This window comes from Phacochoerus africanus, chromosome 3, assembly GCF_016906955.1.
Source record: "Phacochoerus africanus isolate WHEZ1 chromosome 3, ROS_Pafr_v1, whole genome shotgun sequence".
Taxonomy (NCBI): domain Eukaryota; kingdom Metazoa; phylum Chordata; class Mammalia; order Artiodactyla; family Suidae; genus Phacochoerus; species Phacochoerus africanus.
This window is the reverse complement of record NC_062546.1, coordinates 81134961-81151110: the sequence shown is the minus strand read 5'-3', so window position 1 is coordinate 81151110 and position 16150 is coordinate 81134961. Positions and strand designations below refer to the sequence as shown.

At 39.6% G+C, this 16150-nt stretch overlaps 1 protein-coding gene across 2 annotated transcripts in view; it reads right to left on the bottom strand.

Moving 5' to 3' along the window:
• Window positions 1-16150, bottom strand: part of ZRANB3 (zinc finger RANBP2-type containing 3) — a 305507-nt gene that overhangs the window by 32851 nt on the left and 256506 nt on the right. The window contains exons 13-16 of one of the 2 annotated variants that reach the window (XM_047772055.1): window positions 12281-12692; window positions 8776-8973; window positions 4619-4710; window positions 919-1020 (exon numbers count right to left, since the gene is read on the bottom strand). In XM_047772055.1, the coding sequence (XP_047628011.1) occupies window positions 919-1020; window positions 4619-4710; window positions 8776-8973; window positions 12281-12692 (804 nt within the window). The remainder of the gene's footprint in view (window positions 1-918; window positions 1021-4618; window positions 4711-8775; window positions 8974-12280; window positions 12693-16150) is intronic. The other variant, XM_047772056.1, reaches the window with a different exon arrangement.

Below are 16150 nucleotides of genomic sequence, written 5' to 3'. Positions count from 1 at the left end.
GCGACAATGTGCTCACTAAGACTGAAAGCAGTCTGGCTGCTGGATGCACTTACCCTACCAGTGGCCGAGGCAAAACTGGTCTTGGGCATAGTGAGTTTTGTGGTGGTGACAGAGTGACACTGTAACTTCCGAGAAACACTTGTACCTAACTGCTTAAATTATCACAGGAAAAAAAGCCATCAATAATAAATCTGGGACATGTTATTAGGGTTACCATTACTCTTACTAATTGGACAATTATACGTAATTGACTATTTTCTGGCAATCCGAACATCAGTATTAGAGGATACCAAAGAAAATAGCTCATGGCTACCTCTTCCTTTAAAACAGGTGCAGCTGACCAGGGGCAATGTTTCTTTTCTGATCAAAGGACAAAAATAGAATCACTATTTTCTTGTAAAAAGTGCTACGCTGCGTGCTGGGTCAGCCCCCGCACATTTATCTTCCTAGGCATGAAGATAAATCCGCCACAGATCAGAACTAAGGCCTGCCCAGCAGGTACTTGGCCTGTGGTTACACGCCGGGTCTCTAGCAACATATCAAGAGTCACCTGACATGGTGTTATCCTTGCTCTCAGAACTTGTCAGCGTTAGAACTTGACCTACAAAGATACATTGTGATTCTGTCAGATACAAACATCACAGTTGCTAATCCTGTGAATGAGAAATTAAATGATGTGATGATTCTATCCACAGAAACAGCAACCCTAGGTGTGATTACTTGCCAAGGAAAGAGATTCCACATTTATTCTTAGCACCAGGGTAATTCATAGGCACTGACTGGACTGATTAAAATGCAACCAATGATCTGACTCTGCAACAGGCCACAAAGTGCTCTGCTTTCAATAAACTCAAATACATAATGTGAATTTGAAAACACAAATTTTCATTTAAGACAAATGCACAGGACTATTCTTACCAGGGAGCGATTTTGTTTCAGCTGAAAGCTTGCTGGTAAATCTTCCCAAAGGTCTAACTTTATATCCAAAGGAATAAAATTACAGTTCATCTGGTTTCCATCCTGATTATAGATTAGGAAGGCATTATTAATCCATTTTGTCTGTAGGCACTAAAAATTATTTCAAAAGTAAAGAATTCTCTTCTGATAGACCATGCCCAGTCTTCTAAAAGATAAAACTGATACAGCTCATTCGAGATAAGATTCCACATACACAGCTCCCCAGAAAGGATGCTGAGTTGTGGCGGGGGGTGGGGGGGGGAAGGCTCTCCACTGCCCTCTCAGTGCCCCCACTGCATTCAATTTAAGGGTAAACAATACCATGGAGAAGGGTATAGTCAGTTAAACACGAGGTTGAGATGTGACATATTTCTTTTATAAAGTAAAAGAAGGTGCTCTGTATATGGACATTTACTGTATAAACAATAGTTGAACCCATATTCTATCTAACTGTTTTGGCTAAGAAGAAATGTTACAGTTCCCATAATCAATTTGGGGGAAAAAAGCATGATTGAAAGTTTATATATATAATTGTTACTCTAAACTCTGCATCATACTTGGGATTCTGGCTGAAATGAACAGTTCTTTGGAGGTACACTATTAATACAACACAGGATGTGAAACATCTGTTACTGCTCTTCGTTTAAAGGGACATTCTTTTAAGCAGGGAGCTAGGGTTTTGATCCACATTTCTGTGTCTAGATTTTATTTTGGCTCTCCTAAAGTAAAAAGGAAAGCTTTTATCTGAACTCTCCCGTAGCTGTGAAAATCCCTGTTGACATTTCATCTACTTAGTGTCTCATGTCTACAAAACTGAGTAACATTTTATGGTAAGGGGACATGTGAGTATTTAGAAGAGTCATAAAAACGCACTTGAGACTACTGAGAGATGTCAGGAAGGTGAGGTGGTGCACACTGCATGGGGAGGGGGTGTGGAATGTGAGTGGGGGGCTGCCGAGTACTTGCTTGGCAGCTGGCATGCTCCACTCTCTACCAGGAGTGTGCAGGTTTTCTCCAGTCTCCACCCAGGGGAGGAGACACACTGATCAGATGGTCCATGATACAGAGCCTTCACTGTAGAGTAAAAAGTTTAAGGGTTTCTGAATTTCTTTGTGTGCTCTCCCTGGAGTCTGCCTTCTTGCTCCTCTACCTCCCAGCCCCTGGAATCAGTTCTCTGCTATTCTCATGTGATGGTCTGAGAAGCATGGCCTGGAACTCCACTCACAGAGGGGAGAAGGAGGCTCAGGCACTTGGACCTGTTGCTAGAAAAGCAGAGGGGTCCCTGGTACTCCCCCAAGGTTAGAAGTTCCACATGATAGACAGGATCCAGCCCTTAGGGGGAGCTTTGTGTGCGCCTGCTTTTACTCTTTCTTTCTTTTTTTTTTTTTTTTAGGGCCACACCCGTGGCATATGGAAGTCCCCAGGCTTGGGGTCAAATCAGAGCTGCAGCTGCCAGCCACAGCCAAAGCCACAGCAATGGATCCCAGACTCATCTGCTATCCACACTGCAGCTCATGGCAACGCTGTACCCTTAACCCAGTGAGCAAGTCCAGGGATTGAACCTGTGTCCTCATCAATACTAGTTCATTACTGATAACCATGGTGGGAACTCCCCTGACTTTTATTCTTGATGTCACTCTTGGCAGTGGTCCCATGATGGAGGATGAGTGGAGTTTGTGATATTCACTATCCTAGCCATCTCCTAATCATCTAGCAATATGTTTTAGTTTTCAGTTACACCTGAAGGTTATCACATGGCACACCATCTATCTGTATCTAATATTTGGCTTGGCAAAAAAAACCATTACTAAGTGTGAGCAGCTCCAACCTAAGTTATCTCTAAAAGGGCCTTCCTCACTGTTGTGACTCAGTGGAAACAAATCCGACTAGGCACAATAAGGTTGTGGGTTTGATCCCTGGTCTTGCTCAGTGGGTTGAGGATCCAGCGTTGCCGTGAGGTGTGATGTAGGCCACAGACGTGGCTCAGATATGGCACTGCTGTAGCTCTGGTGTAGGCCAGCAGCAACAGCTCTGATTCGACCCCTAGCCTGGGAACCTCCATATGCCGTGGGTGTGGCCCTAAAAAAGGACAAAAGACAAAAAATATGTATGTAATAATAAAAAGATAAAAAATAAAAAGGCATTCCTGGAGTTCCTATTGTGGCTCAGCTGGTTAAGAATTCGACTAGTTTCTGTGAGGTGCAGGTTCAATTCCTGGCTTTGCTCAGTGGGTTAAGGATCCAGCACTGCTACAAGCTGCAGTGTAGATCACAGTGGTTCGGATCTGGCGTTGCTGATAGGGTGGCAGCCTAGCCTGGAAATTCCATATGCCTCAGGTGTGACCATAAAAAGAAAAAAAAGAAAAAAACAAGCAGGCATTCTTTCAATAGAATAGCCCATGAGTTTCTTATAGAGATTAGAAATTTGAAACTGTACACCATGATACTTATAGAGATTAGAAATTTGAAACTGTACACCATGATACTTATAGAGATTAGAAATTTGAAACTATACACCAAACAAAAAGTGTTCACAATCTTAGCAATTTTTTTCCCTCAAATACTCACCCTATTTAACCTAGGCCAAAGATTCTCACATGGTCTCCATCAGAGGAGCCACAGAGTCACAAGTGTTTTCATAAATATTAAAACATTACTTGTCTCTTTCATCCTCATTCTTTTGTGAATGTACAGTGAAGTTTTCCATGCACAGGCACATGTGGGGAATCCCACTGTCTTCTATTAAGACTTTAGAGAAAATTGCTAAAAATGTAAAACAATGCTACTTTCCTCACTAAACACTTTTGTTTCACAAAATACAATTACTTTTCATAAAAATATGCTGTTTATATAAATATGTAATGGGTTTGTTATTGCTACCCCCTCCCTCGTGGGCCAGGGATTCAAGCCCATGCCACAGCAGTGATTCGAGCTATAGCAGTGACAACGTTGGCTCCTTAACTTACTGAGCTACCAGGGAACTCCTTATTACTGCTACTCTTAAATGAATTAATAAATGAATATTTTAAAGTGTCTCCATTTTAATTGAAAATACAGTAAATAGGAACAACCTACCTAAACAAAAGCTCTCTGGGTCCTCGGCAAATCTGAGGAGTGGTCCAGAGACTAACAAGTGAGTGCTACTAACCCAGGCCATGGCAGGAATCTGAGCAATCATATTCTTAAAACTTCCTAGAGTTTACTCAGGATGGATGGGCAGGCATAAGCTTCCAAAAAGACGCTCCTGCTGCTGTGGCCTTTAAGTAGACAATGTAGACTCAGTGCAGGAGCGAACTCTGAGGGAGAGCTCATCATGGCCAGGCAACTGCACTAAGCACCTTACAGGAATTAGCTTATTCTGTCCTTGCAATAACTCCTCTCCATTTTACAGTTGAGGAAACTGAAGCATGGTAAGTAATGTGTCCAAAATTCCACAGTTAGCAGTAGATTTGAACTGAAGCACTCTGGCCCTGCAGTTTACACTCTTAACTATTATGCTGTTTGTCTCACTGTCTTTAGGTTTAACATAGAAATCTGAGAATTAGCTTTAAGAAGAAAAAGAACCAGAAGCCTATCTCTTTTGCTAATACAATTCATCACCTCTACTGAAACATGAAAAAAGGAATCCTTTTGCATGTTTCCAGAATTCATATAAAGCTTACCTTAGTATAGACATGAATGCGGTCAGTATTCTTACTTGCACAAAACATTAAGGTATCATATACTGGCATCGTGTCAGAACTCTTCAACTGTTCTAGTAAAGAAGATTAAAAAGAAGCTGAAGGCATATTTACTCTCTATCCAAAATAGCTTATTTTAATCTTCTGTAGGTTAGAATGATGAAACGGCTGTATCAAATAGATCAACATATTACAAAGAACACATGTCTGAGCTTGAAATAAAACTACCATAGTAGGCCATCTACATTGGCATATGTGGTGACCAGGTGCTTTGAACTTTTGCTAATGACTCAGGAAAAAAAAAGAGAAAGGGAGCATTCACCAAAAAGATAAAGAGTTAGGACTAAGGGAAAATTTCCCCTCCCACCCCCAGAGTCCTTATCAGTCTTGAAGGAGTCTAGCATCTATTCCTGTTGCTAGAGTGGGTTTAAGTTGGGACTGAATGGATGCCATTTTCATTCTAAGCAGCAACATAGCTATGTTGAGGGTCACTTAAATAACTGATCCCCTATGGTCCTCACGTTCACAAAAGGAGATGAGTGGACAAGGCTTCTTTCTGATAATCTTTATTTACTGTTTTCTCAGTCCCATTGACCAATATATTCTACAGGAGAGACAAGGTTATCAAGCAGATCAAACTATTAATTACAGTTGGCACTTAGCAAACACCTACAATGTGCCAGGTACTATTCTAAGTACATATATTAATACCTCTCAGAAATAAGCAGTGTATTTTACAAGGGAGGAAACTAATTAATTGCCCAGGGCCACTGGTCAAAGGACTTGAGCCCAGTAATCTGGCTCCTCAGCCATAGGGCCTCAGTGACTTTTAAAAATATTTTTCTAGGAGTTCCTGCCATGGCTCAGCTGCTAACGAACCCAACTAGTATCCATGAGGACGTGGGTTTGATCCCTTGCCTTGCTCAGTGGGTTAAAGACCCAGTGTTGCCATGACCCGTGGTGTAGGTCACAGACATGGCTCAGATCCTGAGTGGCTGTGGCTGTACTGTAGGCAGGCAGCTGTAGCTCTGATTTGACCCCTAGTCTGAGAACTTCCATGTGCTGCAGGTACAGCCCTAGAAAGACCAAAAAAAGTATCTTTTCCAGATCTGGAAGTCCATGATTTGCTTGAGATCTATTTGGCAATGTCATCTATTTTAATTTTCCTAATCAAGGCATCAGTCATTTTACAAACTTGGATTGTGGATTATTCCCATATTTCATAAATTCTAAAATGTACACTTTTCCACACTTTAACATTTCTGAATTGGCATGTCTTATAGTCAATAATCGTGGCATTTTACAATCATGGTTGGCCAGGTGGCTGCCGTGAGGTAGTTGTCACTGCCTGTGCATGAGTTTAGTCATAACTACAATACTGTTGTCACTTCAACACTTGAGATACAGGCATTGTTGTTACTACAGGTTGAGTTTAATTACCTTTAAAATGTCTTCAAAGTGTTTCACTATGATTTGGTACCGAAACAAAAATGTATCAGGTATGCCAAAAACTTAGAGACAGAGCAAGAGAGAATTAATCTGTTATTAAAGAAGTAAATATGTATTACCGGAAGAATAACCAAAATTTACTATTCTTGCAAAGGAAAAACCAAGTGCTTCAGAGATCTAAGAAAAGGAGATTCCTGCAAATTGAGGATCTTATATTTGAACACTAAAGTATGCAAAAGGGTTGCCTATTATATGCCAAGCAAAGCAAGTGAAGGCAGGAGAAACTGCCAAATCACTCAGAACAAATGGAAATGATGCCAGAACAGCAAAGGTCTTAGGATCTGGGCTGGGCTATCCTTAAATTACTGTGTCATGGAGTTCACATCATGGTGCAGTGGAAACGAATCTGACTAGGAACCATGAGGTTGCAGATTCGATCCCTGGCCTTGCTCAGTGGGTTAAGGATCTGGCATTGCCATGAGCTGTGATATAGGTTGCAGACGCAGCTCAGATCTGGCGTTGCTGTGGCTCCGATTAGACCCCTAGCCTGGGAAACTTCATATGCCACAGGTGAGGCCCTGAAAAGACAAAAGACAAAAAAAAAATTACTGTCATAACTTAATTTCAGGTTTTTTTCTTTCTTAATGTACATAAGTGCATTTCATAACTGCTGTGTCTCCAGATTTGAAGAACTATGGTTAATGCATTAATACTTAAAGATCAGAAGTCATACTTTGATTTAAAAAAAAAATCACAAGAACAACTCAAAATCAGTTATTATTTTTGGTAGCTACTAGCTACATTAGGGAACATATTTTTCTTTTCATGAAGTGTCATTTAATGGTTCAAAACTACAGATGATGCATCTTTTCAGGATACAGCCATCCTTCCAGACCCCCAGAATTCTAGCTAGAACAAAACCACAATTCCATTGTAGTAGAGAACTCTGGTTCTAAAAGAGCATATGTAGGAAGAATAAGCATTTTAATATAATGTGCCTTCTCTGTCTTCTGTTTTTCATGGAAATCCATGTTAGTGGGGAGATGTGAAACACATCGCTTTTGTGAAGGTCTCCACCTACTGATCTGAGAAGTGAAAAAAAAAAGAAGAGGGGCTAGGAATACAGGGAAATGATGGCACTGTCTACCAGTTGAGGCCAAAGCAAATTTCACTGGCAAATTTTAGAATTTTTAAAAGCGTAGTGATTTTTGAAAAGTATGTGTAAGTAAAGCTAACATATTGTCTTCATCAAGGGACCAATTCACATCTAACAAGACAGTATTTCCTTGCCATAGATGAGGAGACTCATGGACCAGCTGATGACAGTTGCCAGTTGCTGATTCTGGTCTGATGTTCAGCTCATTAAGCTGTATGCTATCCTAGAGGAAAAGCTTTATCAGCACTAGAGGGACTGTCACAGCCTGAATAAGGAAACTAGAGACATAAAGTCAGGGTCTACATTGCCTGTTTAAAAGCTGTTAAAATTAACAGACCTAAACAAGACCCACTGTAAGATAGTTTTGGGAAGACCTTGAAAAATTAAATGAAAGGAAGGCTGAGCAAAGAAAAAAAGAGAGTGCCCTGAGCTCAGAAACACTTAAATGAACATTTCATTTAGAGCTATGAATCTGACTCTGAGTTACATCTATGTTTCACAACCACTAATGTAAAAGAAAAGCTTCAACAGTCCCTTCCAACCATTTTGGGGTTGTTATATAATGAGAACATTAACTTGTAGGTTGCTATAGTCACAAACTAATAAAGACAATAACCCAAAGGGCTCACAAGCTTTTGCCAGCTGGCCCAGAAAGACAGTGACGTATGACCTATAGGCTGGTGTTTGCCAATCATCACAGCTATAAATAATGAATGGAACCAACCAAAAAGTAAATAAAATCTGAGATACCATATGTTGGTTCCAAACACAATCATGATTCATATAGTCTTAAAATTATGCTCCTTAAAAACAGTTTATTTATTTATTTATTTTTGTTTGTTTTTCTTTTTTTCTTTTTGGAGCTGTACCTACAGCATATGGAGGTTCCCAGGCTAGGGGTCGAATCGAAACTACAGCTGCCAGCCTACACCACAGCCACAGTCATAGCCACAGCAATGCAGGATCCAAGCCACATCTGCAACCTGTGCTGCAGCTCACGGCAATGCTGGATTCTTCAACCCACTGAGTGAGTCCAGGGATCGAACACATGTCCTCAGAGATACTAGTCAGGTTCGTTACTGCTGAGCAACAATGGAAACGCCTAAAAACATTTTATTTTTAAGAAGTCCCCTAAACTCTAAATTTAAAATAGGCCAAATTAATTATAGCCATTTAAAAGAAATACATGTATAAAGGATTAATGATCTGCTAAGAGGCTGTTACAAGTTTGTCAATCTTACAACAATCTATGTTGTGCAGAAGAACCTGCAAACAGCCAAACCATCCTCTGTGAGAATGCGCCAGGTAGGCAGCAGAGGTAGCCACCTCTGGGTTGAGCTCTCTGTGTCATGTAACAGCTCTGCTCTTCTGGCCATCTGGTGTTCATGTATGCAGTTACAAATGCTTGATATTTTTAATATAAAAGGAAATAAGAGACACCTGGAACAAGGTAGTAATTGGAAATCTACTAACAGTATTACATGTCTAAGCATATGGTTATTATTTGGATCCTGGAAATGGAAACAAGACTTACCACCATCTGGCTGGGGTGTGAATCTCTCTTCACCCTCAACTTTTGGAATTTGTTCCTTGCTCTCAGCTAATGGTTCCGGTTCTGAACACACAAGGGCTTGTTTTTCACTGTCAGAACTAGTCTGGATTTTTTGGGAGGTGTCTTTCTGAGAATCATCTTTCTCATTTTTGTTTTTATCCCAGGTGGGGTTAAGGCTATCTATTTGGAGAACAAATTTGTACAACAAATAAACAAATTAGTTTCTTCAAATCAAACAGTTTACATTTAAATTTAGATGAAGTCATTATTTACTCTAAGTCCAATTTAAAAAATTGAGTTTAAGAAAGTCACATCTAGGTCTTATAAAAAATAATAAAGTCAATGATGTTTGTTCATTTGTTCAAAACATTCATAGGGAGTCCAGAAACACCAAGTCCTACTCTAGGTGCTGGAGAGGCAGAAGGAACAAGATAGAAAGGTCCTTGCTTCCCAGAGATTCCAGGCCAAGGGGCAGAGATAAACAGGTAACTAAAGAGAGTATTCTCAGATAAAGAGAATAAGTAAGGGGATTGGGTGGGAGGAGAAAAGTCAGCAGGACCATGTGAGCTGAGAACTGTTTAGGAATCTAGGAAGCCTGGCCCTGGGGGGTGTCATATTCTTGGATTAGATTCTTAGCATAACTGGAAGCCATAAAAGGGTTTTGGGCAAAGAAGTGTAATAATATAAGTTTTTAAAGGATCACTCTGGCTGTGCATCAAGAGGGACCAGACCCAGAGAGATTTCTGAAGTCCTGGGAGAGAGACGATCGTGGCTTCCCATGGGATGGTAGCAATACAGCTGAAGTAGCTGGAATCAAGATATAATGTGGAGGTTACAGCAGCAGAACTTCATGAGGTGGGAGGAGGGGGGGAATCAAAGATGCTACCTCAACAGACATGGAGAGTAAACTTGTAGTTGCCAAGGGGGAGGAGGGAGGGAGTGAGATGGACTGGGAGTTTGGGGTTAGCAGATGCAAACCATAACATTTAGAATGAATAAGCAATGAGGTCCTAGTGTATAGCACAGGGAACGATATCCAATCTCTTGAGAAAATTCATGATGGAAGGAAATGCAGAAAAGTTATATATATATAACTGGGTCACTTTGCTGTACGGCAGAAGTTGGCAGAGCATTGTAAATCAACTATAAATTTTTTTTTTTAAGATGCTGCTTCTAGGTTTTAGTACCATGTAGAAAAGAGGGGAGAAGAGAAGATTTGGGTATTAGATATGTTGGTGGTGAATCGAGAATTCCATTTTGGACATGTTCAGCTTGAGGTACCCATTAGATATCCAGATGGAGATGTTACATAAGCCACTGGATACATCCAACCTGGAATTCCAGTGAGAGGTATAAATCTGGGCATACAAGTTGTAAAATGCCAAATCATCTATAAGCTATAGATGTGAAGAACAAAGCACAAAGAACAAAGAGAAATGCTATATAATGGAAAAAATTATTGTTCAGTGTATATATTATACCAAATTTTATCTATTGTACTAAAGACTGCATTTAGCAACTTTTCCAGGACTTTCCACTTTCATATCCTTATATTGCTCCTTTAGTTTTTTGAATTCCACTGTTTCCTCAAAATGTTATATGGCGGGCATTGATTTTAAAATTTAGATGAGTTAGAATTGATTCTGCTTTTCAATACTTTTGGGATATATCCAAATCAAGGTTGGAAATCATTATGCCAAACTGTAGTAATATTACTCAAATAACTGCAACTTTCAAAAATAGTAATGTCACTGTTACTTAGAATATGTATTCCTCTTAAATCAGGCTGTTTCATATTCACAAAAGACGTTTTGTTCTTTCTAGATTGCTTGACAGTTTGCTTATTAAATCATGATTCTAGGAATTTGGGGGGCTCCCCCCTTTTTTTTCTTTTTAGGGCCATGCCTGTAGCATATAGAAATTCCTGGGCTAAGGACTGAATCAGAGCTGCAGCTGCTGGCCTACACCACAGCCACAGCAACACTAGTTCTGAGGCGCATCAGTGACCTATATCACAGCTTGCGGCAATGCATATCCTTAACCCAGTCAGTGAGGCCAGGTATTGAACCCGCGTGCTCGAGGACACTATATTGTATTCTTTACCTGCAGAACCACAATAGGAACTCCAGAAATCTGCTTGAAAGATCATCTTGTATCATTTACTTTTTAAAAACTTTTTTAATGTTGCTCTTGGTATCACAAAGAAAAAAACAGAACTATAAAACTCTATTAAATTATAATTTTTTGGTTAAATGACACAATTTATATACTTAATGTAAACTGACATTATTCTGTAATCATGAGATACTTTATTTTTATTGCCTGTAGCAGCTGAAAATTGAGATAATGCAAATCATTGAGATATTATATGGAATAAACTTGTGGTTCTAATTTAGCTCGTAGACAACAGGTGTCCACATTACAAATATAACCAACCAGATGGCGGACTTGTCAGTTTTGGTAGGAACACCCAGAATTGAAGGAGGAAAGACTCAGCTACTCGTGACATTTTCTTTCACATCAAAACTGAGGCAGAAGAGAGCAAGGCAGGCAGGAAGGAACTGGAGCATCAGAGCTTCTGTCTTTGCTGAGATTTTGTTCATGTCAATATTCTGAAGAATTCATATATGATGGAAAAGCAGGTGTGTATAATTATTACAATTGATAACATTTTATTTTACTTATGATTTCTTCCAGTTTCTAAACCATTTGGCATTTTTACTTACCATAAAAATGGTAATGAAAATTGGAAACAAAAGGAATACTAATGATCTTTTCTTAATATAACCACAGGTGTTAATAATCATTTCAAAAATAAAACATCAGAAAATGGCATATCATACTATAAAAACATACTCTGAGGTATGTTTATGATTTCTATTTTTAAATAGCATGTTTTAGAAAAGAACAAACTCATAAAACAGACATGAAATTAGTTTCATGAAATTGGTTTCTAAAGAAGATCTATAGAAGAATTTTTATGATTTGTCAGGCAAGAAATATGGCACATTGAATATTTTACTAGAAAAAGAAGCTACATTCGCTTCATTATGCTATTTAAACAAAAGTAATCTATAATTTCTATAAAAACAAGTATTATCTACAGTGGAAAGAAAACAGCAGGTCTATGACTATAAGGCATATTTGCTGCCATGGCAACAGAGCTTCAATTCCTGCCCACTGAATTCACATCCTGCTGGCATTAATCAGAAATGTCCGTTTGTGCCAAATTAATGCCATGTCACAGACGCTGGGGGATATACATTCTTGACAGAACTGGGAGCTTTTTGCATTCCACAAGGGGAAAAATTCACAAGTCTTCACTATGTGAAGTTCTCTCTCCCCTGTCTAAAAGCTCTGATGAACCTCTGATGACAGCAGTTGTCTCTAAAAGCCCAGGTTATTCAAAGACACCACTGCCAGCTCCCATCACGGTCACCCTCTGCACACACACCCCCCAACTCCCTCTGTCCCACCAAATACTCACCAGCGCTGCCCCGAGGATTCTCACACATTTCACAGAAAGGTAACATTGAGTTATTGATATAGGTGCAGAAAGCACACTGCCAGTCCATTCCAGGAAGAAGTGGGGTGGTGGCCTGGGCTTTTGCCTCAGAGACCCTGTCCATGAGTGGAGTCTTGGTTTTCCCAGGCCAGGATGGCTTCTCCTCCAGGGGACTGCAGTGGTCATTGGTGGTGACTAGTTTCAGTCTTTTAGCTTCAGGTTCAAGATTGCTCTCATGATGAATGAAATCTCTTGGGGGTATTTTTCTAAGGTCTGCTGGTGCTACAGTATTTTTCTCCTGGAATACTCTTGATTCATCACAGGTCACCAACTGTCTTTTCTTAGGGTTTGGTGAAAAGAATGATCGAATATCATGCTGTTTTTCTTTTTCAAACTGGGAAAAATAAAGTTACTAAATTAAGAGGCAATTGAATATGTTCTTCCTAAATGAAACAGATTAGCAAACTCTTTTCATTATTAACCACTCTCCAGTAGCTTCTGAATACCTTATTGGAAATGAATTCAATCATGCAATGATTCTTCATATATACATATATGCAAATCCCACTAACTCATCAATATATTTTGTGTCCAGTTTTTTATCACTTACAATGTGCAAGCACTTTACATATATCAGTGCATTTAATCTTCATGCCAGCTCTGTGAAGCAGGTACTATAATTCTTTTCATATTTCAGATAAGGACACTAAAGCTATAGAGAAGTTGGTAACCTGGCTATAGAATTATGTAATAAAAATACACTTTATAAACTATCTGCTCTAGATCTATGTCAGGGAAAGGAGGTGATTGTTTGTTTAAATATTTCAAGTCAATTAAGACCTAGATGTTCTCACACCCAAACTATAAATACGATGTTCATTAACAATTTTTTTTTTTTGGTCTTTTCTAGGGCTGCACCCGTGGCATATGGAGGTTCCTAAGCTAGGGGTCTAATCAGAGCTGTAGCCACCAGCCTATGCTAGAGCCACAGAGATGCAAGATCTGAGCCACGTCTGTGACCTATACCATAGCTCACGGCAACGTCGGATCCTTAACCCACTGAACATGGCCAGGGATTGAACCGCAACCTCATGGTTCCTAGTCGGATTCGTTAACCACTGAGCCACGACGGGAACTCCACTCCTAACAATGTTTTTAACATTAAAATATATTCCTGACCAGGGAGTAATTTTCAAATAGCATTAAAGATATTAATTAGAACAGTTTCTCTAATAGACTCAGTTTAATAATTATCTTGTTTTCAAGAAATATACTTCTCCTTTTTAAGAACAGCTACTTCATTGTCTCATGTTTTTCATCTTCTTTTCAATGTGTAAATCTCAACCTCCTAATTAGAGAAAGGAGGATACCCAACTTCACAGCTGATTAGCCAGCAGTTAAGGTAAATTAAAGGAGCTAATTTTAGAGAAGTTCAGCTGGGCCTGAATTGGGTACCATGGTGGGCCCACACTGTGGCAGACGGCATTTCCAAAGGTGGCTATACCAATTCTTATCCCACTCCTCATGTTCCACATACTTGTTGCACAATGTGAGAGTGGCACGCCTACATCTAGGGGCAGGGTCTGTGTTCCTCTAGTTTCAAACTGGATGGACCTTTGTTCACTGTCTCAACCAATAGAATGCAGTGAAAATGCTGCTGGGTGACTTCTGAGGCTAAGTTGCTAATATGTCTGCTGGCACTTTGTCTGTTCTCTTTATCTCTCAGGAGGGACACCAGCCTTTGAAACACAGCCACTGTGTTGTGAGGAACCCAAGCCACATGGAGAAACCAGGTGTGGGTATTCAAGTTGATAGCTCCAGAGAAGCCCCAGGTGATAGCCAGCATCAGCTATCAGACATGAGTGAAGCAGCTTTCAGATGTTTCCAGCTCCCAGTCTTGGGGGTCTTCCAGCAAAGGCCCTGTAATCTTGAAGGAAACACATCACCTTCATTGTGCCCTGTTGAATTACTTGTCCACAGAAACTATGAGAAATAATATGTAACCCTTCTTGTTATAAGGCACCTGTTATGCCACAATAGATTACAAAGACAGACACCACAGATGATGACATCCAAATATCACAAAGAGATGGTTTACATAATGAAACTTATCTGTATTTCTTAGTAGTGCTGCCTAGGAAAGATTTGATAAATTAATTGAGACAGATTAGTGGTTACTGAGAACTGTGAAGAAAGAGAAATAGGGAATCATTGTCAAATGGTTACAGAGTCTGGGGTAATAAAAAAGTTTTGAAAATAGTGGTGATGGTTGCAATTATAAACGTAATTAACATCAGTGAATTATACACTTAAAAAGGGTTAAAGGAGTCCCCGTCGTGGCGCAGTGGTTAACGAATCCGACTAGGAACCATGAGGCTGCAGGTTCGGTCCCTGCCCTCGCTCAGTGGGTTAACGATCTGGCGTTGCTGTGAGCTGTGGTGTAGGTTGCAGACGCGGCTCGGATCCCGCGTTGCTGTGGCTCTGGCGTAGGCCGGTGGCTACAGCTCCAATTCGACCCCTAGCCTGGGAACCTCCATATGCCGCGGGAGCGGCCCAAGAAATAGCAACAACAGCAACAACAACAACAAAAAGACAAAAAAAAAGGGTTAAGACGGCAAATTTTATGATTATATACATAATCAAAAAATTATGTATATAAGGAATATTTATGTTGTTCCCATACTGGTAAAATTAAAATGTACATTATAGGAAAAAAAGTCCCCCCAGTACTGTACAACTTTGATTTTTGTATGATTGTTATTTATACATTCTCATATAATATTAAAAAGTTATCCAATGAGTTGTGCAATTCACAGAATTTAGATTAAAATATAAATAATGAAATCATTAACCATAAGACAAGATTTTTTTTCTTTTTTTGTCTCTTTACGGACGCACCTGTAGCATTGGAGGTTCCCAGGCTAGGGGTTGAATTGGAGCTGTAGTTGCTGGCCTACACCACAACCACAATAATGTCAGATCTGAGCCGCCTCTGTGACCTACACCACAGCTCACAGCAACACCAGATCCTTAACCCACTGAGCAAGGCCAGGGATCAGACCTGCGTTCTCATGGATCCTAATCAGACTCATTTCCACTGAGCCAGGAAGGGAACTCCTGAGACAAGATTTTTAAAACAATGCACGAGAGTAATTCTAAGAAAAAAAATGGTGGAGGAAAGTAGAGAGATTAGCAGACTAATGGAGTTTGGTGTTAAAAAAGTAACAAAGAAACAAAGATAGTTACTTATTTAAAGAGAATGTTCTATTCCATATAATAGAACCACAAGGAGAGGCTGCAGGATTTTGAAAATATTGGCAAATATTCAGCAAATGAGAATGAATTTACCAGCTATTTCTAGTTAAATCATAATGATTTTACAAGAGAGGTTAACTTTCTGGGTCCTTGCACATGTCTAGAAATGACCTGATTTTGGCCTCTTAGTAGTTTTGTTGGACACACAATTCTCCAAAATCTTTAAAGGCTGCTCTATTTCTTCCAACATCCAGTGATACTGACAATGTTCCTTTGTAGGTTGCAACCTCTTTCTACATTTCAGAGGCTTTGGGAACCTTCTTTTTATCTCGGTGTTCTAAAATTTCACAATGGCGTATGTCTATATATCTACATCTGTGTCATCTCTGTCCTCAGCACCCAGGACACCTTATTCATTCTGAATAGTAATGATGATCTTTAGATCTTGGAAATTTCTATTCTTCTTTAATAGTTTCATCCTCTTCATTTTCTTTTCTGTCATTCCTGTTAGCAGAAAGCTGGACTGAGACATTTATGTCTTATCTTTTATTCTCATATTTTCCTTCTTTTTGTCTTTTTACCCTCTTAACTCTAAGA